The 24,238-nt window shown below is 41.0% G+C and overlaps 3 protein-coding genes across 10 annotated transcripts in view; 1 reads left to right on the forward strand and 2 right to left on the reverse strand.

Annotated features, from left to right (window-relative positions):
• The first annotated feature begins 1,207 nt into the window (after positions 1–1,207).
• Positions 1,208–4,824, forward strand: LOC118391437 (interleukin-7 receptor subunit alpha-like). The gene is made up of 8 exons (XM_035782835.1): positions 1,208–1,451; positions 1,669–1,789; positions 1,982–2,130; positions 2,291–2,442; positions 2,777–2,936; positions 3,062–3,155; positions 3,248–3,329; positions 3,423–4,824. The coding sequence occupies exons 1-8, from the start codon at positions 1,370–1,372 to the stop codon at positions 3,852–3,854; spliced, it is 1,272 nt and encodes a 423-aa protein (XP_035638728.1). The 5' UTR covers positions 1,208–1,369; the 3' UTR covers positions 3,855–4,824.
• On the reverse strand, positions 3,699–18,750 carry LOC118391438 (calcyphosin-like protein). Of its 4 annotated transcripts, none has more exons than XM_035782836.2 (6): positions 18,589–18,749; positions 16,885–17,033; positions 16,433–16,610; positions 16,112–16,321; positions 5,352–5,449; positions 3,699–3,838 (listed from the first exon to the last, which is right to left on the reverse strand). In XM_035782836.2, the coding sequence occupies exons 1-6, from the start codon at positions 18,604–18,606 to the stop codon at positions 3,832–3,834; spliced, it is 660 nt and encodes a 219-aa protein (XP_035638729.1). In that variant the 5' UTR covers positions 18,607–18,749; the 3' UTR covers positions 3,699–3,831. The 4 variants fall into 4 exon arrangements, 3 of the variants coding, with proteins under 3 accessions (XP_035638729.1, XP_035638731.1, XP_035638730.1); XM_035782838.2 differs by having other exon boundaries at positions 18,515–18,627; XR_004827140.1 differs by lacking the exon at positions 3,699–3,838 and adding an exon at positions 11,685–11,823 and having other exon boundaries at positions 5,361–5,449; positions 18,589–18,750.
• Positions 18,751–18,972: 222 nt separating this feature from the next.
• Positions 18,973–24,238, reverse strand: part of LOC118391439 (G-protein coupled receptor-associated protein LMBRD2B-like) — a 49,415-nt gene continuing 44,149 nt past the window's right edge. For all 5 annotated transcript variants that reach the window (XM_035782843.2, XM_052458157.1, XM_035782841.2 and 2 more), the window contains exons 14-18: positions 23,592–23,695; positions 23,451–23,497; positions 23,211–23,340; positions 22,827–22,953; positions 18,973–22,687 (exon numbers count right to left, since the gene is read on the reverse strand). In XM_035782843.2, the coding sequence (XP_035638736.1) occupies positions 22,624–22,687; positions 22,827–22,953; positions 23,211–23,340; positions 23,451–23,497; positions 23,592–23,695 (472 nt within the window). In that variant the 3' untranslated portion in view covers positions 18,973–22,623. The remainder of the gene's footprint in view (positions 22,688–22,826; positions 22,954–23,210; positions 23,341–23,450; positions 23,498–23,591; positions 23,696–24,238) is intronic.

Raw genomic sequence — 24,238 nt, forward strand, 5'->3', positions numbered from 1 at the left:
CTGGCCTCATTTGAAACCAAAACAGTTCATTTGTGTAGACAGGAAGTGTTTTGTGTAGGTTACTGGTTTGTTTTTCTCTTCATGGTTGTTGGTACAATAGTAGGAAGAATATATTCTTGTTAAATGCATGTGTGTCTCAGGTTGTTTCACAACAGCAAAGAAATCTGAACATTATTCCAATGTTCAAATGTCCAGATCCTTACTCTATTAAAAAAGTGTTTGAATGAAAAATGTTATATATTCTTCTGTCTGTGTAAATATAGTATACAAGTTGTCAATAATAGCAAGCCTTGCTCATATTCTAATGCTTAGAGCACTGTTTGAGTTGGCATCCCCCACCTCCACAAGCAATTCTCAGAAATTCTCTCATAAGAATGTGATCTGGTGCCATGGCACAAACCCAGATAAAACTTAAAAGGCTGAGCCCCATTATATCCCTGAGAATAGTGTGCTCATAATATGATAATAATAATCTTTAAATTAGAGTTAGGGTTATCCTGCCCATTGCTGAAACATTTACCCGACAATTGTTACAGAGGCACAAAGATCATACCCCCGAGACATACTATAGCTCTCACCATTACCGATAACAGGGAAGGTTAGCATTCTTTGGGGGGTTTGATATTTATGCCTCTGTAACTTTCTCACTCATTATTATTCATGAGTTATTCATGATTATCCGTAATCATGGTAGCATCCAAAATAGAAGTGTTCTAAAACATATTCTATTCTTGGGCACAACATAATCTGAAACACTACCAAAACAAACTGCAAATGCATCCAACAAGTTTGTAGAGTCACAAGCTTGATATAGTCATTGTGTGCTATGAATATGGGACCAAATACTAAACATTTGACTACTTTAATAAGAATATAAGAGAATTTGTCCAAATACTTATGACTAGATACATAAAGTGCTTTCATTCCTGAACAGCTTTTAATTTCTAAACAGCTTTGGCTGTAACTAATGGGGATTTTAATAAAAAACTAATAATATTATATGTGAAAATACCCTAAAATGAAAGGTGACATCTTTGTACTGTCGCCCCAAAACCTCAGCCAATGTCACGGAGTAAGAATGCAATAAGCAGCTCCAATCTTGAATAGATAATTCCATTTCTCTGTGTGTGTGTGTGTGTGTGTGTGTGTGTGTGTGTGTGTGTGTGTGTGTGTGTGTGTGTGTGTGTGTGTGTGTGTGTGTGTGTGTCTCTCCTCCCTTCCTTCTGCTCTCCTCTGTCATATTTATACTGACAGTTCAATGAGACAGCTGAGACATTTTGAGTTCCTTGTGTGTGTGTGTGTGCGCCAGGGTCTCACTTCTGTATCTGGGGGCACTACATCCTACACTAGTGTGACTGCTTTGTGAGAAATGGCATACAGCCTATGGATTACCTTACTCATGCTCCCGGTTCTGGTGCACTCTCAAAGTGGAGAAGAATTGGTTGACAATGGTGAGCTGCCATTCCTCTTTAAGAGTTCTATTTAAATGATTCACTGATTTAATCCTGAAGTCTAAGTGCAATATTTGTGTCCAACACAGTGATGGTGCAACATTAACTGTTCATTCTCATTCTCTACCAAAATGTATTTGACAAAAGGTTTGCTGCTCTTGACCCCATTCAAACCACTGAAATTGTTTAGTTTAGTTTAGTTTCCTTTCCCTTCCAGAACCCAGAATACTCTGCACATCTCATCTCAGTGTCTCGGCAGCAAACAGCCTAACCTGCCACCTTCATGATGACACCGATAATGATGATGAAATGGAGGACATAAAAGTCATGATTCTTTGGTAATAAACCTCCTAGAAGAAGACCACTGAACATCAGTTGTGTTAGTTAGGAGCTTATACAACACAAATGACAAATATCATGGGTGGAAGAACACCCTTACTGCATATTCAGATATCCAGATGTGTAAAATCCTCAAATAGATTAAGAAATTATTTATTGATAATGTGATTTTATTAACATTATGTTTACAGCTACACAGATGACAAAAAGCAACGCTGCTTGAAAGAGAAGGGGAATAATGTCACATTTACGGACCTGGACACTCTGCAATCGTATAATCTCACCGTTCAATTAAAACGAGGTGGTACATTTTGGAAAACGATGAGTTTGAAAAAAATAAGTAAGTTATCATAATTTCATACCTTCTCACCCTATGGTTTGAATGAAAGTAACATGAGGCATTTTTACATGACAGATATCAATTGATAGCCCTTAGTTGGCACTTTCATCAATTGCCCTTAACACTTATCCTGTCTTTCTTGTCGATCTTTATGTTTCAGTTAAACCCAGGAGTCCTTGGGTGGTGAATGCCACATTTCTGAGGAGCTCCAACCGGGCTCTTATATACATTGGGAATCCATACCTGAAGGATTACCTGAAACCCAGCAATCAACTGTTCCAACTTCGCATCTGGAGTGTCAAAAATGCTCTGGTACAATTGCCAAAAGCCAATTTTTATTGTATTTGTGGATACAAAAGCTTCATTATATTACCATAATTTCCATATCATTGAATCAGAATAGGCAGAATCTACCACTCACTCGTGAAGGTGCAGGAGGCAAAATGCAAAACTGGAGAAACAGGAAAAAGTCTCTGCACACTTACAGCCAGATTTATATTAATAGAGGCTAAGCTTTCGGTCAGTTGACCTTCATCAGAGAATATCATTCAATTGAGGCTGTTCCGAGGGCAAAAGTGGGTGCAACTAAATATTAGGAAGGTGTCTTATTGTCTTGTTCTTGTTTTACGGTGTACCCTGTTCAAAGGTTAAAAACATAACCTATCAGCCTCTGATCATTGAGGGGGACGAGTACCTCCATAAGAACACAGAGTATCATGTCAAGGTTCGAGCCAAGCCAAGCGGAGGGTACTTTGATGGCAGTTGGAGTGAGTGGAGCGCCTCTATCAGTTTCAGCACCAACACAGGTAAAAAAGGACATGTATCTAAAAAGCATAGCATGATATCTGGACTGTGCAGTTAGGTGGAAGTGATAGAGCAAGGTACAGGAAATGTGAGTCACATGCATCATCTCTCTCCCACTTCCCTACAGAGACAGACGTGCAGGTGCTTTCCTATTCTCTCATCGTGCCCATTGCTTCTCTGCTGTTGGTTACTTTGGCAGTTGGTCTTTTCTGGAGAAAACAGTGAGTATCAAATTGATTTCCTTTCCCTCTGCACATTATATTTTGTGTGTGTGTGTGCATGTCCTCCTCTGGATGTCTCTCTGTCCTCACAGAATACATTCCTTCATATGGCCAAGCATTCCACATCCCAAACACACACTTCTCCAGATCCCCCAGACCTATGAGCCAATGAAGGTAAGTCCTCTGATATGCACTAGACAGTGAACGATAATGGCCATAATAACTTATGAGGATATTGTTTTATTCCATCTCTTTCCTTTGACACAGCATGGCCCACCTGTGAGCTTTAACCCCGAGGTGTTCAGTGACCTCAACATCCAGCTGGTGGAGCCGGACAAGGAGCAAGACCTTACCTCCCTACCCCCTGACTCTGACTCCCATCGACTCGCTGAGGTCAAAGATCAATACCTCATTCAAGAGCGTGATGGGGATACGACGTCCTGCCATACCACCAGTAGTGGAGGGTCGGAGACGATACTGCTTAGGTGTGAGTCCCCAGGAGTGCACCTCAACGGTGGGGCGAGGAGCAGTAGGAACAGTGGCTCCACCGTGGGGATCCTGGATCTGAGGAGTGACTTTGAGAGCGTGGAGACAGACGACAGTGATGGTAACATTGGTCCTGAGGGGCTAGGTGCTACTCAGCAAGGAGGCAAGGATGAGGCTTATGTCACCATGTCTAGTTTCTATCAGATCCAGTGAGAGAGAGATGGAGAGACAGACAGACAGAGAGGGAGTGAGACAGACAGATTTAATTATCTATTCAAGATGAATTATAGCTGCTTATTACATTCTTACTCTGAGTGACTTTGGCTGCTTTTATTTGAATTCTATTTAATTCAATGTGACTCAAACTGACTATCCACTGACCCCCAGTATCACGAGACTAGCAGAACTCAATGCACATGTTATTTACAAATGATAAGAGACAGAACAGGAATCATCCTCATTGTGTTTGTTTGGTTTTGTGTTATTAATTTGTTGCTAGTTGCTAAGAAACAAGACAAGGGAGGACTTAACCAACTTGAAATACAATGCTGCACCTCCCTTATTATCCTTTCTGTGTTTTCACATCCCATACTATATTAACCCCGTCGGTATACTGACGAGCCACCATGACACCTTGGCGTTATACATACTGCTGCTTCATATCACAGAGACACTCTTTACCATGACAACAGCTGCTAAATAAACCTAGGGCTCTATTCAATCCATATTGCGGAAGTTCAGTGTTACAGCATGAATGAAATATAAAGGTAATGTCCCTGCGTTATCGTAGACTGCATTCATGGTAAACGTTGCATATGTCGGCTCAATCGGAAATTAATCTTCAATTTCTATTGCGCAATATGTTACACTTCAGTGATATGGATTGAATAGAGCCCCTAGAATGTCAATTCCTCAGGGTTTAAACCCTTCTACACATTCTATACATAATTTAATCACAGCTTATGTGTTTGTTTGTCATTATGTTTTACATTTTTTGCACATAAGTGATTGTATTTCCTGCACAGTTACCAGTATGTTATTTTTTTTTACACTGACTTGGATGTATTATAGTATTATACTAACATATATACATCATAGTTTTCAATGCAGAACGCATGATTATTTTCTTGAACACTTTGTGAGACTTTAGCAGAGCATTAAACATAAAGTCATCATCAGCAAATTACTGCTTTGTTTTTATTTTATTGTACGATCCGGTATTTGTATATTTTAATCTGACAAATGTGACAACATTATTTGTGTAGAAATGACCACGTTGTTACATTTTGTGTTTAAACATTTTTATGAAACAGATTAATTCCACAAACAAATGTAGTTGTACCATTTCCTCTGCTTTCATCATCTCCTGAAATGACTGTACTTTGATTTATCAGTTTTTATGATTTCCCGTGTCTTTATAAAGATATATCTAACATTGGAACTGTGGACCACAGATGTACAGATACATCACATTTCAATTTCTACTATACAGAATATTGGTTGTTTCTGGAGAAAGTGACTGTATAATTCAAATACATATTTTCACACAGCACTACATATTTACAAGTTATTCATAATCATTTGCATATCATTGGGACATTATTAACATTCGGTGTCAACATGATTTCTATAATGAAATATTTGTTTAAGAAGGCACCTTGAAAAACTGTCCATCAAAAATCATCATAAAGTTATCAACTTAAAACTCACAATTTCCATGCATTTTTCATCATGAGAATGAAATAGACATCACTATCGATGGAGGCGCTGACTCCGCAGTAGTAGTTGAGAAACTCCTCCTTGGTGACCTGCAGAAGGGAAGGATGTCAGACAGACAGCACTCCCTGAACCAGCCCACACCCTCAGTGTCAGATAGAGACAGAAACTCAACATAACCCTGATCAGGCTGAAAACTAAAAATCAGAGGTGAATGGGACAGACAATGTTGTGGGAGAGTTGAGTGTGTCACAACCTTTTGTTTCCTCATCAATGCTTGTTCTTCAGTGCAGATTCAGACATTTTCAGCTAACATCTAAATGCTTAGTTAATCTTGCGACTTAGGTGCAATATTTAACCAGAAAAAAACTAAACTTTGACATCTGCTGGCTGACAGTGAGAAACAGCTCCACCAAGCTACCAGTTCTACTATAATTGTACTACTAAGAAACATACATGTTGTACTGTAACAGTTTGACAGCTCTGACAATTTGACAGCTTTGAGAAATAGGCCTAAAAACTCAAAATGGCTAAGAGCAGTGAAAACACCTTGAGGACAGCCCTAAAGAATTGAATGTAGAGAGTTACACTCCACTAAACTATTGCATCTAGAAAGACAAGTGAAAAGATATACCATGACATCTACCGTGGCAACACTATATTTGGATAGTCCCAAGTAGATGGTTTGTAGATGTTCAGTAGATGTTGAATAATTGTCACATTTCAAATAACTACCAACTAACCCTTACCTTAACTATTATCCTAACCATAACCATTACACTAACCTTCATTCTAAACCTAACCGTAACCTTAGCAAGCAGTTTCTTATCGTTTGTTGATAGTATGCCCATCTGTAGATCATGACTATCCAAATAAAATGTGACCTCTGCCATCCATGTCCCCGGAGTAAGTGCTCTTTAGTCTTTACCCTAAACATTGACTCAAGAAGACATGAGTTAATACGTTTCCAGGCACTTTTCATCATGATAATGAAGTAGATATCCATATCAATTGAGGATCTCACACCTGTATAGCAATTCATACTCTTCTTGTGTGACCTAATATGTTCCAGAAATAAGACATGATATGAAACAGTTTGAGATGGTTCCACAGATATGTAGTATTGTAAATGTCAGGAGCCTAAGAAATGTCTCATGAGTCCAGATAATCTCATTCATATCTGACCGAATAATATACAGGCTGTAAGTTTAGCAGTATAGGTTTACACTACAGTAGAGGTGGACGATAGTAAGACCCAGAGGAGGCTGGTGGGAGGAGCTATAGGAGGACAGGTTCATCGTAATGGTTTGAATGGAATAAATATGACGTTATCAAACCCATGACTTTTTAATTTTTTTTTGTAATAATTATAATAATAAGTAAGATATACATGGCAGAGGTTTAATCAAGCTAGTCATCTTGATTACTTTCTTATGTCATTCTCTCTGGCACCAAACATTTAAAAAGTGTTGATGGGGACAGAATGCAGTCAGACCATCAGATAATTGGCATATACATTACTCTTACAGAATTTCCACATGGCGAGGATATTGGAAATTGAATGAAAGCTTACTGGATTATAACTTGTTTTTAACTAGGACAGAAGAATTTATAACGGACTTTTCCGACATAACATAGGTACAGCAGATCCCCTTATTGTATGGGACACTGATAAATGTGCCTTTAGAGGCCATGCAATTCAGTAGTCATCTATAACACAAAAGCAATTTAGGTCAAAAGAGTCCATATTAACACAGGAAATGGAAGGACAAACAGTAAAGATAGATAGCAATAAAAACTGTACCATAAGAGGCTCAGAGCAAGTTAGAGGAAAAAGAAAAAAGAAATGGAGGAACTTATTCAAGAAAGATCAAGTGTAATATATTATAAAAATAAAGCGAACTGGATGGAATATGAAAAATAATTTGGTGCATTTTTCCCCAATCTTCAACATAAAACTGCTACCAAAATAAATGTACTGAAACTTGTTACAAATGATGGGAGTCACTCATGATCCACCGAATGATATTTTGAAAGAGGAAGTAAAGTACTTTAAGCATATGTTTTCATTTCAGTCTCCTCCATCTCCACTAACCGAAGCTAATTCTATGGATTTTTTCCTTTTAATAATATAAAATTAACATCTGTACAGTAAGACTCATGTGAAGGCCAAATTACAGAGGAGGAACTTATTGATGCAATTAAAGCCTTTAAGTCAGGGAAAACTCCAGGGCTGGATGGCAATACCAGTGGAGGAATACCAAACTTGTTTGATATACTCAGAGGACCATTATTAGCATGTTTTAACCACTGCTATATAAATGGTAGATTATCAGACACTCAACAAGAACGTCTGATTTCAATATTACTGAAACAGGATCCAGGTGGTATATACAGTGGGGCAAAAAAGTATTTAGTCAGCCACCAATTGTGCAAGTTCTCCCACTTAAAAAGATGAGAGAGGCCTGTCATTTTCATCATAGGTACACTTCAACTATGACAGACACAATGAGAAAAAATAATCTATAAAATCACATTGCAGGATTTTTAATGAATTTATTTGCAAATTATGGTGGAAAATAAGTATTTAGTCAATAACAAAAGTTTCTCAATACTTTGTTATATACCCTTTGTTGGCAATGAGGTCAAACGTTTTCTGTAAGTCTTCACAAAGTTTTCACACACTGTTGCTGGTATTTTGGCCCATTCCTCCATGCAGATCTCCTATAGAGCAGTGATGTTTTGGGGCTGTTGCTGGGCAACACAGACTTTCAACTCCCTCCAAAGATTGATTATGGGGTTGAGATCTGGAGACTGGCTAGGCCACTCCAGGACCTTGAAATGCTTCTTATGAAGCCACTCCTTCGTTGCCCGGGCGGTGTGTTTGGGATCATTGTCATGCTGAAAGACCCAGCCACGTTTCATCTTCAATGCCCTTGCTGATGGAAGGAGGTTTTCACTCGAAATCTCACACTACATGGCCCCATTCACTCTTTCCTTTACACAGATCAGTTGTCCTGTTCCCTTTGCAGAAAAACAGCCCCAAAGCATGATGTTTCCACCCCCATGTTTCACAGTAGGTATGGTGTTCTTTGGAAGCAACTCAGCATTCTTTGTCCTCCAAACACGACCAGTTGAGTTTTTACCAAAAAGTTATATTTTGGTTTCATATGACAATATGACATTCTCCCAATCTTCTTCTGGATCATCCAAATGCTCTCTAGCAAACTTCAGACGGGCCTGGACATGTACTGGCTTAAGCAGGGGGACACGTCTGGCACTGCAGGATTTGAGTCCCTGGCGGCATAGTGTGTTACTGATGGTAGGAGTTTGTTACTTTGGTCCCAGCTCTCTGCAGGTCATTCCCTAGGTCCCCCCGTGTGGTTCTGGGATTTTTGCTCACCGTTCTTGTGATCATTTTGACCCCACAGGGTGAGATCTTGCGTGGAGCCCCAGATCGAGGGAGATTATCAGTGGTCTTGTATGTCTTCCATTTCCTAATAATTGCTCCCACAGTTGATTTCTTCAAATCAAGCTGCTTACCTATAGCAGATTCAGTCTTCCCAGCCTGGTGCAGGCCTACAATTTTGTTTCTGGTGTCCTTTGACAGCTCTTTGGTCTTGGCCATAGTGGAGTTTGGAGTGTGACTGTTTGAGGTTGTGGACAGGTGTCTTTTATAGTGATAACAAGTTCAAACAGGTGCCATTAATACAGGTAACGAGTGGAGGACAGAGGAGCCCCTAAAAGAAGAAGTTACAGGTCTGTGAGAGCCAGAAATCTTGCTTGTTTGTAGGTGACCAAATACTTATTTTCCACCATAATTTGCAAATAAATTCATTCAAAATCCTACAATGTGATTTTCTGGATTTTTTTTCTTCTCATTTTGTCTGTCATAGTTGAAGTGTACCTATGATGAAAATTACAGGCCTCTCTCATCTTTTTAAGTTGGAGAACTTGCACAATTAGTGGCTGACTAAATACTTTTTTGCCCCACTGTACTTTTTTGCCCCACTGTATAAAGCTCCAGTCCATTTTAAAAAATGGAGGCCTCTTACACTTCAGTGTTGTGATGCAAAATTATAGCTAAATGCTTAGAGCATAGAATTAAAAAGGTTTTGTCAGATATTATTCATCCTAATCAGACAGTTTTTTTTACATGGACGATACATTGGAGATAATATAAGACAAGTACTGGAAACAATAGAACAATATGACATATCTGGGAAACCAGGCCTGGTTTCATAGCTGACTTTGAAAAGGCTTTTGATAAAGTACATCCGCAGTTTATAAATAAATGCTTGGAATATTTCAACTTTGGAGAATCTATTATAAAATGGGTTAAAGTATTCGCGCCCATGCTCTGTCGTAACCGGCCGCGACCGGGAGGTCCGTGGGGCGACGCACAATTAGCCTAGCGTCATCTGGGTTAGGGAGGGTTTGGCCGGTAGGGATATCCTTGTCTCATTGCGCACCAGCAACTCCTGTGGCAGGCCAAGCGCAGTGCAAGCTAACCAAGGTTGCCAGGTGCACAGTGTTTCCTCCGACACATTGGTGCGGCTGGCTTACGGGTTGGATGCGCACTGTGTTAAGAAGCAGTGCGGCTTGGTTGGGATGTGTATCGGAGGACGCATGACTTTCAACCTTCGTCTCTCCTGAGCCCGTACGGGAGTTGTAGCGATGAGACAAGATAGTAGCTACTAACAATTGGATACCACGAAATTGGGGAGAAAAAGGGGCAAAAATTAAACAAAAATAAAATAAAAATATTTTTAAAATGGGTTAAAATTATGTATAGTAACACTAGGTGTAAAATAGTAAAGTTTTAATCTGTCAAGAGGAGTAAAACAAGGTTGTCCACTATCGGCACACCTATTTATTATTGCCATCAAAATGTTTGCTGTTAAAATGAACAACAATAAGGGATTAGAAATCCGTGGCTTAAAAACAAAGGTGTCATTTTACACAGATGATTCATGTTTTCTTTTAAATCTACAAATAGAATCCCTCCACAGCCTCTTAGAGGATCTAGATACTTTTCCTAACCTCTCTGGATTAAAACCAAATTCTGATAAGTGTACTATATTACGTATTGGATTACCGTGTAGTTTACTAATAAACTTCCGGCGCCGACAGAGATGGCCGCCTCGCTTCGCGTTCCTAGGAAACTATGCAGTTTTTTTTACGTGTTATTTCTTACATTAGTACCCCAGGTCATCTTAGGTTTCATTACATACAGTCGAGAAGAACTACTGAATATAAGATCAGCGTCAACTCACCATCAGTACGACCAAGAATATGTTTTCCGCGACGCGGATCCTGTGTTCTGCCTTACAAACAGGTCAACGGAATTGATTCCATGCAGCGACCCCCCAAAAAAACGACTACCACCACTAACATTGAGTGGCTGCTGCCAACACACTGTCATTGACACTGACCCAACTCCAGCCACTTTAATAATGGGAATTGATGGGAAATTATGTAAATATATCACTAGCCACTTTAAACAATGCTACCTTATATAATGTTACTTACCCTACATTATTCATCTCATATGCATACGTATATACTGTACTCTATATCATCGACTGCATCCTTATGTAATAAATGTATCACTAGCCACTTTAACTATGCCACTTTGTTTACATCTCATATGTATATACTGTACTCGATACCATCTACTGTATGCTGCCCTGTACCATCACTCATTCATATATCCTTATGTACATATTCTTTATCCCCTTACACTGTGTATAAGACAGTAGTTTTGGAATTGTTAGTTAGATTACTTGTTGGTTATCACTGCATTGTCGGAACTAGAAGCACAAGCATTTCGCTACACTCACATTAACATCTGCTAACCATGTGTATGTGACAAATAAAATTTGATTTGATTTGAAAATGGTCTGACGGGGATGTGGACATACTCAGTATACATATCCTGAAAGAAAGAAATTATCTCAGTCCAATACATTTTAATAGAAAGTTAGCAAAAATAGATAAGATCTTGCTACCATGGAAAGGAAAATACCTGTCTATTTGTGTAAAAATCACACTGATTAACTCTTTAGTCATATCACATATGACCTATTTGTGTATGGTTTTGCCTAGCGACCTGCTTTTTAAATTATATGAGCAACAATATTCAATTTAATTTGTAATGGCAAGTCAGACAAAATTAAAAGGGCCTATTTATATAATTAATATGAATTCTGAGGGCAGAAATGATTAAATATTAAAGCATTAGAACTCTCACTAAAGGCATCAGTCATACAAAAGTTATACTTAAATCCAAAATGGTTCTCTAGTAAATTAGTAGGAATGTCTCACCCCATGTTCAAGAATGGCCTTTTCCCCTTTATCCAGATTACAACCGCTTACTTTCGGTTATTTTAAAATGAAATCTCCAAAATATTGTTATTTTTTAGACAAGCCATAGAAAGTTGGTTGCAATTTCAGTTTAATCCACCTGAAAAGACAGAACAAATATTACAACAATGTTGTGGTTAAACTGAAATACACTAATTGATTAAAAAAAAAACATTTTTCAATAACATACAAAAATATATAATCTTTGTAAATTATATCATAAATGGGACTGGTGGAGTTATTTCTTTGCAACACTGCCTAGATGGCCAGCATCACGGAGTCGCCTCTTCACTGTTGACGTTGAGACTGGTGTTTTGAGGATACTATTTAATGAAGCTGCCAGTTGAGGACTTGTGAGGCGTCTGTTTCTCAAACTAGACACGCTAATGTACTTGTCCTCTTGCTCAGTTGTGCACCGGGGCCTCCCACTCCTCCCACTGTTCTGTGATGGTGTGGTACACAGCGTTGTACAAGATCTTCAGTTTCTAGGAAATTTCTCACATGGAATAAATAGTCTTCATTTCTCAGAACGAGAATAGACTGACGAGTTTCAGAAGAAAGTACTTTGTTTCTGGCCATTTTGAGCCTGTCATCGAACCCACAAATGCTAATGCTCCAGTTATTCAACTAGTCTAAAGAAGGCCAGTTTTATTGCTTCTTTATGTCACGCCTTGGTCTTAGTGTTTTGTGTTTTCGTTGATTGTTTGGTCAGGCCAGGGTGTGACATGGGTTTGTTTTGTTGTATTTCGTATTGCGTTTTTGTGGTTATTTGGACTGCGGCTGAGTAGGGGTGTTGTATAGGTTGGCTGCCTGAGGCGGTTCTCAATCAGAGTCAGGTGATTCTCGTTGTCTCTGATTGGGAACAGTATATAGGTAGCCTGGGTTTTGCTTTGTATTTCGTGGGTGATTGTTCCTGTCTCTGTGTAGTGTTCACCAGATAGGCTGTAATAGGTTTCACGTTCCGTTTGTTGTTTTTGTATTTATTAGTTATTTCATGTATCGTTCCGTTTTTCTTCATTAAAGACATGAGTTACCACCACGCTGCATTTCGGTCCGACTCTCTTTCAACAAACGAAGAACGACGTTACAGAATCACCCACCACACACGGACCGAGCAGCGTGTTAACAGGCAGCGACAGCATGAGCAGCGAAGGGAGGACGGGTGGGCGGTCGACCCAGAGAGAGTGCCGGCGCCCGCCTGGGATTCGCTGGAGCAGTGCGAAGAGGGCTATAGGAGAATGGAGTCGAAGAGAAAGACACGGCGGCGCAGAGCGAAACCCGAAAGTCACCCCCAAATATTTATTGGGGGAGGGCTCAGAGGGAGAGTGGCTGAGTCAGGAGTCAGACCTGAACCAACTCTCCCTGTTAATCGTGAGGAGCAGCTGCAGTGGGAGAGGCTGCACCACTTGGAGAATTGGACATGGGAGGAAGAACTGGACGGAAAAGGACCCTGGGCTCAGCCTGGTGAATATCGCCGCACCAAGGAGGAACTAGAGGCGGCAAAAGCGGAGAGGCGCTGGTATGAGGAGGCAGCACGGCGACGCAGATGGAAGCCCGAAAAGCAGCCCCAAAAAATGATTGGGGGGGCTTACAGGGAGTATGGCTACGCCAGGTAGGAGACCTGCGCAAACTCCCTGTGCTCACCGTTGGGCTAGAGAGACCGGGCAGGCACCGTGTTATGCTATGGAGCGCACGGTGTTTCCAGTGCGGGTGCATAGCCCGGTGCGGTTCATACCAGCCCTTCGTATTGGCCGGGCTAGAGTGGGCATCGAGCCAGGTAAGGTTGGGCAGGCTCGGTGCTCAAGAGCTCCAGTGCGCCTGCACGGTCCGGTCTATCCAGAGCCACCTCCACACACCAGTCCTCCGGTAGCAGCTCCCCGCACCAGGCTTCCTGTGCGTGTCCTCGCTCCAGTATCACCAGTGCCAGCACCACGCATCAGGCCTACAGTGCGCCTCGCCTCTCCTGTGCTGTCGGAGTCTCCCGCCTGTTCAGCGCTATCAGAGCCTTCCTCCTCTACAGCGCTGCTGGAGTCTCCTGTATGTTCAGCGTTATCAGAGCCTTCCCTCCCTCCTGCGCTGTCGGAGTCTCCCGCCTGTTCAGCGCTATCAGAGCCTTCCTCCTCTACAGCGCTGCTGGAGTCTCCTGTCTGTTCAGCGCTATCAGAGCCTTTCTCCTCTCCTGCGCTGTCGGAGTCTCCCGCCTGTTCAGCGCTATCAGAGCCTTCCTCCTCTACAGCCCTGCCGGAGCCTCCTGCCTGTTCGGGAGCAGCCTGAGCTGTCAGTCTGCATGAAGCAGCCAGAGCTGTCAGTCTGCATGAAGCAGCCAGAGCTGTCAGTCTGCAAGGAGCTGCCAGTCTGCAGGGTGCTGTCAGCCTGCATGGAGCCTCCTGCCTGTTCGGGAGCAGCCTGAGCTGTCAGTCTGCATAAAGCAGCCAGAGCTGTCAGTCTGCATAAAGCAGCCAGAGCTGTCAGTCTGTATGAAGCAGTCAGAGCTGTCAGCCTGCATGGAGCAGTCAGAGCTGTCAGTCTGCATGGAGCAGTCAGAGCTGTCAGTCTGCATGGAGCAGTCAGAGCTGTCAGTCTGCATGGAGCAGTCAGAGCTGTCAGTCTGTATGAAGCAGTCAGAGCTGTCAGTCTGTATGAAGCAGCCAGAGCTGTCAGTCTGTATGAAGCAGCCAGAGCTGTCAGTCTGCATGAAGCAGCCAGAGCTGTCAGCCTGCAAAGAGCTGCCAGTCTGCAAGGAGCTGTCAGCCTGCATGGAGCAGCCAGAGCTGTCAGTCTGCAAGGATCTGTCAGTCTGCATAGAGCAGCTAGATCCGCCAGTCAGCCATGATCTTCTAGATCTGCCAGTCAACCAGATTCTTCCAGATCTGCCAGTCAACCAGTCTCTTCCAGATCTGCCAGTCAACCAGTCTCTTCCAGATCCGCCAGCCAGCCAGGATCTACCGGAGCCTACTACCTGCCTGAGCTTCATCTCAGTACTGGGCTTCATCTCAGTACTGGGCTTCCTCTCAGTACTGGGCTGCCCCTCAGTACTGGGCTTCCTCTCAGTCCCGGGCTGCCCCTCAGTTCCGGGCTGCCCCTCAGTTCCGGGCTGCCCCTCAGTCCCGAGCTGCCCCTCAGTCCCGAGCTGCCCCTCAGTTCAGTGGGGTTCTGGGTGAGGACTATTAGGCCATGGTCGGCGGCGAGGGTGGATTATCCCGGGACGCGAAGGGGAGGAACTATGACTTTAATGGAGTGGGGTCCACGTCCCGAGCCGGAACCGCCACCATGGACAGACGCCCACCCGGACCCTCCCTATGGTTTTGATGGGGGTTCTGTCACGCCTTGGTCTTAGTGTTTTGTGTTTTCGTTCATTGTTTGGTCAGGCCAGGGTGTGACATGGGTTTGTTTTGTTGTATTTCGTATTGGGGTTTTGTGGTTATTGGGATTGCGGCTGAATAGGGGTGTTGTATAGGTTGGCTGCCTGAGGCGGTTCTCAATCAGAGTCAGGTGATTCTCGTTGTCTCTGATTGGGAACCGTATATAGGTAGCCTGGGTTTCACTTTGTATTTCGTGGGTGATTGTTCCTGTCTCTGTGTAGTGTTCACCAGATAGGCTGTAATAGGTTTCACGTTCCGTTTGTTGTTTTTGTATTTATTAGTCATTTCATGTATCGTTCCGTTTTTCTTCATTAAAGACATGAGTAACCACCACGCTGCATTTCGGTCCGACTCTCTTTCAACAAACGAAGAACGACGTTACACTTTAATCAGAACAGTTTTCAGCTGTGCTAACATAATTGCAAAAGGGTTTTCAAATGACCAATTAGCCTTTTAAAATTATAAATTTGGATTAGCTAACACAACGTACCATTGGAACACAGGAGTGATGGTTGCTGATAATGGGCCTCTGTTCGTCTATGTAGATATTACTTTTTTTTTAATCTGCTGTTTTCAGCTACAGTAGTATTTTACAACATTAACCAGTCCCCACAATAACCACATCAATTTGATGTTATTTTAATGGACAAAAAGTTGTTTTTCTTTCAAAAACAAGGACATTTCTAAGTGACCCCAAACTTTGGAACGGAAGTGTTTATTAATCCCAAAAATATACGGGGGATTGGAAAAGATGCAGACAATTACATTGATGGAAGCACCAATCAATCCGCAATATTAAAGCTGATCCACCCCATAAAAAAACAAAAAAACAACAACATGAAAACCACATTTGACTCCGTTCCATTAATTCCATTCCATCCGTTACAATGAGCCTGTGCTCCTATAGCTCCTCCCACCAGCCTCCTCTGATAAGACCACTATGACCTCTATCCAACATTTCCATATTTTACAACCCCAAGGCCTGAAAGTGACCAGGTCAGTATGGTGTAATGTTATCAGTATCACCTTTCCGTCCTTGTCGTAAGGAGAGTCGAAGCTGTCCAGGAATTTGCGGAATACTTGCTCCTCTGTCCACTCCCCGTTTTGATATTTGGGGTGGTACTTGGCATTGTAAACCCCACTCAGATCTTCAATAGTGATCACCCCGTCACCAGTCTTATCCAGCTTCCTAAAGGCCTGCATGATCACCTCCTTCCTGGCATTGGACATCGGGGGCTGTGATCATAACCAGGACAACCAGAAATAATGGACAAAATTCACAGATTAAATAAGTATGATCAAATGTATCATGTAATTCAGAGGCTTACCCCTAACACTCATATTTACCCTGAGAGTGAGGAGAAATTCATCAAAGTCAATGAGTCCACTGTTGTCCCGGTCAAAACGTTGAAACATTGTCATGGCCTCATCTTTATCAATGAGGACACCGTAGTCATTAAGCCCCTTCATAAACTCCTTCATATCCAATGTACGGTTGTTGTCATCATCCATTATCCTGAATGTTCTGACAGATAAACCATTGAAGAAAAAATATATAAATGGGTGCCAGTTGAAGAAAATAATTAATTTCTTGGAGTTTACGTTGTCAAAACAATCCTTGCATCTTAGAAGCCAATCTAGAGCTGTCTTCTTGACAGGATTGCCTATAGTACAATGTTTGATCAATCACTACTGCAACTATATCAAACATTTGATGTTGATGACCTGGGCAACACATCATTTGATACAGAACCATTACCTGTGCCCTTCACATAAGAGTATACTTGTCTCTCTCTCACCTGCCCAGACCCTTGATGCCAGCAGAGCCTCGTGCGAGACACTGCATCCTCAGTCGATCCACAGGGTCTGTGCAAACAGACAGCTGGTTTTTGGCGTTCACCGCCATCTCCCGATCATGTCGTGACGTCCCTGCCATGATACCTGCAGTCTGCAGGCAGGTAATCAATTTGCATCACTGATTTGCATGCATACAGTGCGATTTGATGCCGAAAACAGACACATTTTAGTGATGTATAGTACAGTTTTTGAGTGATGATGTAGACAAAGATAAATTAAACATAATGCTCGAGCTGGGTGACAAAGCAGGGCCGGCTCTAGCCTTTAGGGGCCCTAAGCAAGATTTGGTTGGGGCCCTCTCACCTTGCTGCAAAACATTTTAGTGGCCCCCCTCAACAGCAGAGAGATAAAAAGTACAATTCTAAACATGTTGCCATTGGGCAGAAACAAAATGCAGCAATTTCATAAAAATGTCATGCAATTCTACTCATTTTGCCATGGGGCAGACAGAAAAAGATTCAGTTTCACAGCTAATTTCCTGTAATTTTATCCATTTTACCAATGAGGTGGAGAACTCATTTAGCAGTTTTAAAGCTAATTTCCTGTAATTATACACATTTTGCCATGACTTACGACATGTTATGATATCTGAGTGAGAATTACTAACAAAATCAATGGGGGCTCCCTGGAGGTCTGGGCCCTGTGTGCCTGGTTGGTATTTGGCCATGATTACTTCAAGTTTAGATAGCTGGCTTGACGAACTAAAAACCTAAAAATGGTTAGCTGGCAAGGCTAATTGAGTGACGGTCAGTGACTGACATAAGAGAAAAACCACTGAATGATGTTCAACCAAAATTCTAAATTGCACCTGGTGCATTATCCTATTCTTACTCTCAATAGTAAGTTGAGACCTCGACTGAGTTCATAAAAGACCAAACATATTTTTTTGGTGGGTTTGTGGCCCCCTAAGCAACTGTTTATGTCGCTTATGCCTGGAGATGGCTCTGTGACAAAGCCTTAGGGAACGTGTCAAACTCATTCCACAGTAGGCTGAGTGTATGCAGGTTTTCGCTCCTCTCTTGCACTTGTTATTTTATTAGGATCCCCATTAGCTGTTGCAAAAGACCATGAAGCTGGGGTTCACACAGAACATTACATAATACAGGACATTAATTGATAAGAACAGCTCAAGGACATAATTACATTTTAAAAAAAATGTAAGTCACACATTCCTTACATATCAATACCGACACACAAAATATCTTGGTCAATTGATGAATTAAGGTCACTAAATAGTAAAGAACTCCCTTCACCTGATTGTCTAGGCCTTAATTGAAAGGAATTAACTAAAACCTGCAGACACTTGGTTCTCCATGTAATAAGTTTGACACCCCTGCCCAAACTCGTTTGTTCTACATAATTATATATGAACCTTCCAAAACGTTAAATCCTGCTGAACACGTCCCTGGCGCTTGCTAGCTGAACGGTCAACCTAACCTAGCAAGTATCTTGCATTATGACCGTACTTACAATAAAGTCTGACTGTATACATTTAGATAATTCGATTCCTAAATACCAAACACGTTTTTTCGAGTTTGTTTGCTACTTTATCTGTAGAGGCGAGAAACTTACCGTACAAATTTGTAAAGCAACCTGTAGGCAACTGTCAAACAAAACAAACAAAGATCAGCGGCTCCTCTCCCTACCTGCGTTACAGTTTCCATAGAAATGCGGGCTTGCCTTCTCCCCTTGTTCCAGGTCGCCTACTGTAAATTATAGGCACAGGGCTTGCTCCGACTGACTGACCTGCATCATAACGGATCATTATTTGTAGATCGGTCAGTCACAATTTCCCCATGATACATTACGGGTTTGATCCTCTATTACACAAGCCAGAGTTTCTAAACAAAGATACTAGACCATCATTGTTCTAGGAGCTGCAGTCATACCCAGGTCAGGGCAAGCCAGACAACAAATAGAAATGCAGTGTTCCTTATTGTAATGTAAGGTTACTCAAGTGCACCATAAGTGCCCCTGATCCTGGCTGTACTTTGCCAGTCCTCTCCACAAAATATGTTGAGCCGAATACATAATTTAAGGATGCTTTAGTTTATTTCTTTGCACAACAGTGGTATAATACATGCTATTTTAGTCTAAACATTACTTTTTTTTTTAAAACGAGGACCAATACCAGGGTTTAATAAATTATAACATTCCAGCATCAGAGTACATGTGCAGGGAAAATGAAATAAAGAAAAACCAAACATCTTCACCAAAATCAGTGTACGGTTACCTATCAACATTAAATACACAAAAGTATGTGGACATGTATGGATTCGTATATTTCAGCCACACCCATTGCTGACAGGCGTATACAGTCAAGCACACAGCCATGCAATCTCAATAGACAAATATTGGCAGTAGAATGGCCTTACTGAAGAGCTCAGTGACTTTCAACATGGCACGGTCATAGGATGTTGTTTAGTGGAAATGTTTAGGAGTAACAACGCAATGTTATAGGCCACACAAGCTCACAGAAAGGGACCGCTGAGTGCTGAAGAGCGAATAAAATAGGGTCCTCTGTTGCAACAGTCACTACTGAGTTCCAAACTGCCTCTGGAAGCAACATCAGCACAATAACTGTTCGTCAGGAGCTTCATGAAATGGGTTTTCATGGCAGAGCAGCTGCACACAAGCCTAAGATCACCATGTGCAATGCTAAGCATTGGCTGGAGAGGTGTAAAGCTCACCACCATTGGAGTCTGGAGCAGTGGAAAGAAATGGTTTGTCGAGATCAGTGTGGAAGAACTTGACTGGCCTGCACAGAGCTCTGACCTCAACCCCATCAAACACCTTTGAGATAAATTGGAACGCTGACTGCGAGCCAGGCCTAATCACCCAACATCAGTGCCTGACCGCACTCATGCTCGTGGCTGAATGGCAGCAATATTCCAACCAGTGGCGGGGAAAATTACCCAATTACCATAGAGTAAAAGTAAAGATACCTTAATAGAAAATTACAAGTAAAAGTCACCCAGTAAAATATTACTTAAGTCTAAAAGTACTTGGTTTTAAATGTAAAATAAAAATAAAAGTATAAATAATTTCAAATTGCTAATATTAAGCAACCCAGATGGCACAATTTTTTATTTTTTTTTATTTACGGATAGCCAGGGTCACAGTACAACATGCAGACATAATTTACAAACAAAGCATGTGTTTAGTGAGTCCGCCAGATAAGAGGCAGTATGGATGACCAGGGATGTTCCATTGATACGTGTGTGAATTGGACCATGTTCCTGTCCTGCTAAGCAATCAAAATGTAACGAGTACAAAGTAAATTATTTTCTTTAGGAATGTAAGTGAAGTAAAAGTTGTCAAAAATATAAATAGTAAAGTAGATACCAAAAAACAACTTAAGTAAAAATACTTGAAAGTACTTTACACCACTGGTTCCAACATCTAGTGGAAAGCCTTCCAAGAAGAGTAGAGGCTGTTATAGCCTCAAAGGGGGGAACTAACTCCATATTAATGCCCATGATTTTGAAATGAGATGTTTCCACATACAATACATGACCAAAAGTATCAATAACACTACACGTCTGTATAATTCATTAGGAACGTTACTTTAAAAGATGCAGTCCAGGATCTTAAGCACAACAAATTTTGTAACATATTGTATTCATAACATATAGGAATTACAACAAAAAATACAAAATCAGAATGTAACAACATACAAAATGGATGACAAAATTGGATGACGTAGTACACAAACTGGGACCTGTTTAACTTGGGCAAACCACTTTCAAAACTAGTGGCTGAAATTATACAAAAGTTGGGGAGCATCAATTTAATTAATTTCTTACTTTTTACAAAAAGAGATTGTAAGGAGTTCAAGGGGCATCTAACCTGACAAGACTATTTTTTTAGCCCATGGATACCAGTGACCTTAACAGATGCAGTTAAATGAATTTAGAATAAATAGCATGTTGTACATGTGTTGACCTTTGTCTGCCAGATTAATAGAACCATATAATACAATTTTAAATAAGAGAGCATCATTAACAGATACATTGAGAGACGGGGGACTGGTTAAATCTAAAATATTATTTACAACAGATTACAATTTAACACGATTTTATAATAATTGTCCAACTCCTTCAAAATGGTGAATACCATGCATTTAACATGCATGCTTCTGACCGTTTTTACCTGAATTCCTCATCCAACCAAGCTCATACAGTTACAGTAGTTTCAAGTTGAAACAATATGAAGTCATATTTCTAGGACAATGTATTTCAGTGGCACAATGGCCTGTTGCTTCGCAGTACCTTCCAGCAAGACCTCTTGAACAACGTAAGAATAAATATTTCAATGCAATACATTTAAAACAATTCACTTTTATTTTTGGTTGATCCAAGTAATTAAACCAAAAATAATGAAATCATAACTGTAAAAAATATGCCTTTGCCATTTTTGTAATGCAGTCAAATAAACAAAATAATATGGCACAATGATATCCCAAAAAGACTTCAGTAGATAATTTAACACCTAAAATTCAAATAGTTTGACAATAAATAAGTCGTTACTTATGTCAAGCAGTTAATCGCTAATGACACAATATAGAACATTACTTTTAAACAGGCCTTTCAACAGAATCCACAAAAACTATTTTCAAACAAACTTAAGGTCATTTTGACACTCGGAATAGAACATAGAGAACATATCTCAATTAAGAGCAATGGTAAATATTTTTTTATTTTTTTAGTATCGGCTGTATCAGTTGACCTCCAATTTCAACAACATCTCAAGCATTATGGGCCAAATTCCGAAACAGACCTAAGCAACAGTCCTTCCGTCCATATACCAGAATAATACAAGACCGGCAACACAAGACTCATTTAAAAAAATATATATAATCATTTTTAACCTTTATTTAACTAGGCAGGTCAGTTAAGAACAAATTCTTATTTTCAATGACGGCCTAGGAACAGTGGGTTAACTGCCTCGTTCAGGGGCAGAACGACAGATTTTTACCTTGTCAGCTCGGGGATTCGATCTTGCATCCTTTCAGTTACTAGTCCAACGCTCTAACCACTAGGCTACCTGCCGCTCCATTGAAACATTGATAATGTTTTCCACTATTTCTATTTTGCTGACAGTTAAATAAGTAGAAAGTTAGTAACTTTTCGAGGGTTAAATACAGCTTCATACATTTTAAATAAGTCTTCCTCCAAAAATATCCTTAAATTAGTAGTAATTACTTTGTTCATCATTTTGATGAGAAAATATGTAATCAGCCCATTAACCAGATTTGAGGTAAGACACTTTATACATCCATTGTAAAGATCACAGGGTATACCCCAGGAAGGGGACCTTGAACGGAAATTCATGCATAAGTAATAACAGAAATGACTAAGTGGTTTAACGGATGAGAAAGTGATGAGCCCAAATGGGGTACGGATGACATGCTGCACAGGGGAGGACAGCTATCGGTCTAATGGGGAAGTGTATATCAACAGCCACTGGGGTGTTTTGACAGAAGACAAGCTATTGGAGACAAGGAGCAGCAGATACATCATGCCAACAGTGGAGTGGAAGATAAGAGATCGTGCTACATTCACAGAGCCTGAGAGTCTCTCTCCTTCGTAGTCTTCCCTACAAGGTGGATGAGTGGAGGATGAAAATTAATGTGCAATATTTAGCTTTCCTATTCCTTCGACTCTCCCTCGCTACTCTTCTCAAACATCATCAAAGATTCTGCTCCGTGACGAGGACATGGACAGGTACCTGCCTGGCACATGCCTGCAAAATGGAGAGGCACAGTAAACATATATGTTTAACAGCACACACTGTTATTTGCTTACAGGTATCATCCACAGCAGAGCAGAAAGTGAAACTAACACACTTATTTAGATAAAGTGGGAAGTGGAGGACCTCTTACCTGGTGGAGTCTGCTTCAAGAGGGTCATCTGAAAGAGTCTCTGCATTGAAGTCCAAAGGCTCTGCGTCCTCGAGAAGTTCTATAGAATCTCTCTCTGTTCCTCTGCCAGTCCGAGAGTACTTCACCTCTGTTGAAGAAAAAACTATGATCAATACCATATCACCACTGCCTTCCGTAGTTCAATTCAGATACATGTAATAAGGGACTTAGAATTTATTTTATTAAGTTGGAGTGTATCCTTTGTGTCATCAAGATAAGCCATGACTCTACGAGAGCAAACAAAACATTGATTCATTGTTTAACAAAAGCAATGAGTAAAATCTAGCTTAAGTGTAGAAAACAAGCACAATGTAATGTAAGTAGGTTTTGCGACCAATCACTTACGTCTGTTAGGACTAGTGTTAGGGATAGGCACAGTATCAGAGTGGTTGGTCTCTGTCATTTCTGCGGCTTCATTTCTATTCCTGTTCCTGGCAGTGTCTTCCCGAGTGTTACCATAACGCTCCTTCCACTCCTAGAACACAGGCACAAGCCTGACGTTAACGCCTTGATCCGTTACTCTGCAAAAATAACAACCAACACATATACTAAAAAGGGCATGGAACATTTTATCTAGGGACTCACCCTTCGCCGGTTCTCTCCATCCTCTGTCCTTTGGCGCTTTCTTTTCTCTGTCAGAAACACAGAGAAATCAGTGGTTTGAGTTGACAACACAAACTTCTTCCACTGTCAAATAGTTTTCATTCAGATCAAGTGGGAACAAACCTCGTCGAATGAGCTCCTTTCCCTCATCAATCAGGTCAGAGGTCATTTCATTGTCTCCCACAAACTGCTGAAAGCCCAGGAGGTTCAGACAGCGGGTACCCAGGCTAAAGGGTTCATACAGAATCAGTGATCTGTCATAAATCAATACTTGTTCTTGCACAGTATGTATGCATTTGTATTTATTATGGATCCCCATTAGTTCCTGCCAAAGCAGCAGCTACTCTTCCTGTGGTCCAGCAAAATGAAGGCAGTTTATACAATTTTAAAAACATTACAATACATTCACAGACTTCACAACACACTGTGTGCCCTCAGGCCCCTACTCCACCCTACCACATATCTACAGTACTAAATCCATGTGTATGTATAGTGTGTATGTTAATCGTGTGTCTATGTGTCTGTGCCAATGTTTGTGTTGCTTCACAGTCCCCGCTGTTCCATAAGGTGTTTTTTTAATCCGTATTTTAAAAATCTCATTTTACTGCTGGCATGAGTTACTTGATGTGGAATAGAGTTCCATGTAGTCATGGCTCTATGTAGTACTGTGTGCCTCCCATAGTCTGTTCTGGACTTGGGGACTGTGAAGAGACCTCTTGTGGCATGTCTTGTGGGGTATGTATAGGTGTCCGAGCTGTGTCAGTAGTTTA

This window comes from Oncorhynchus keta, chromosome 12 (assembly GCF_023373465.1).
Source record: "Oncorhynchus keta strain PuntledgeMale-10-30-2019 chromosome 12, Oket_V2, whole genome shotgun sequence".
Taxonomy (NCBI): Eukaryota; Metazoa; Chordata; class Actinopteri; order Salmoniformes; family Salmonidae; genus Oncorhynchus; species Oncorhynchus keta.

Bases quoted from the DNA above. Each gene is read 5' to 3' on its own strand.
- LOC118391438 (XM_035782836.2), bottom strand. The intron at 16,611-16,884 runs GTGAGAGAGAGA...TTTATCTGTCAG, and splicing joins GGCATCAAGGGTCTGGGCAG to AACATTCAGGATAATGGATG. The intron at 16,322-16,432 runs GTAAATATGAGT...TTATGATCACAG, and splicing joins AATTTCTCCTCACTCTCAGG to CCCCCGATGTCCAATGCCAG.
- LOC118391437 (XM_035782835.1), top strand. From the start codon at position 1,370: ATGGCATACAGCCTATGGATTACCTTACTCATGCTCCCGGTTCTGGTG. The intron at 1,790-1,981 runs GTAATAAACCTC...TTATGTTTACAG, and splicing joins ATAAAAGTCATGATTCTTTG to CTACACAGATGACAAAAAGC. The intron at 3,156-3,247 runs GTGAGTATCAAA...CTGTCCTCACAG, and splicing joins GGTCTTTTCTGGAGAAAACA to AATACATTCCTTCATATGGC.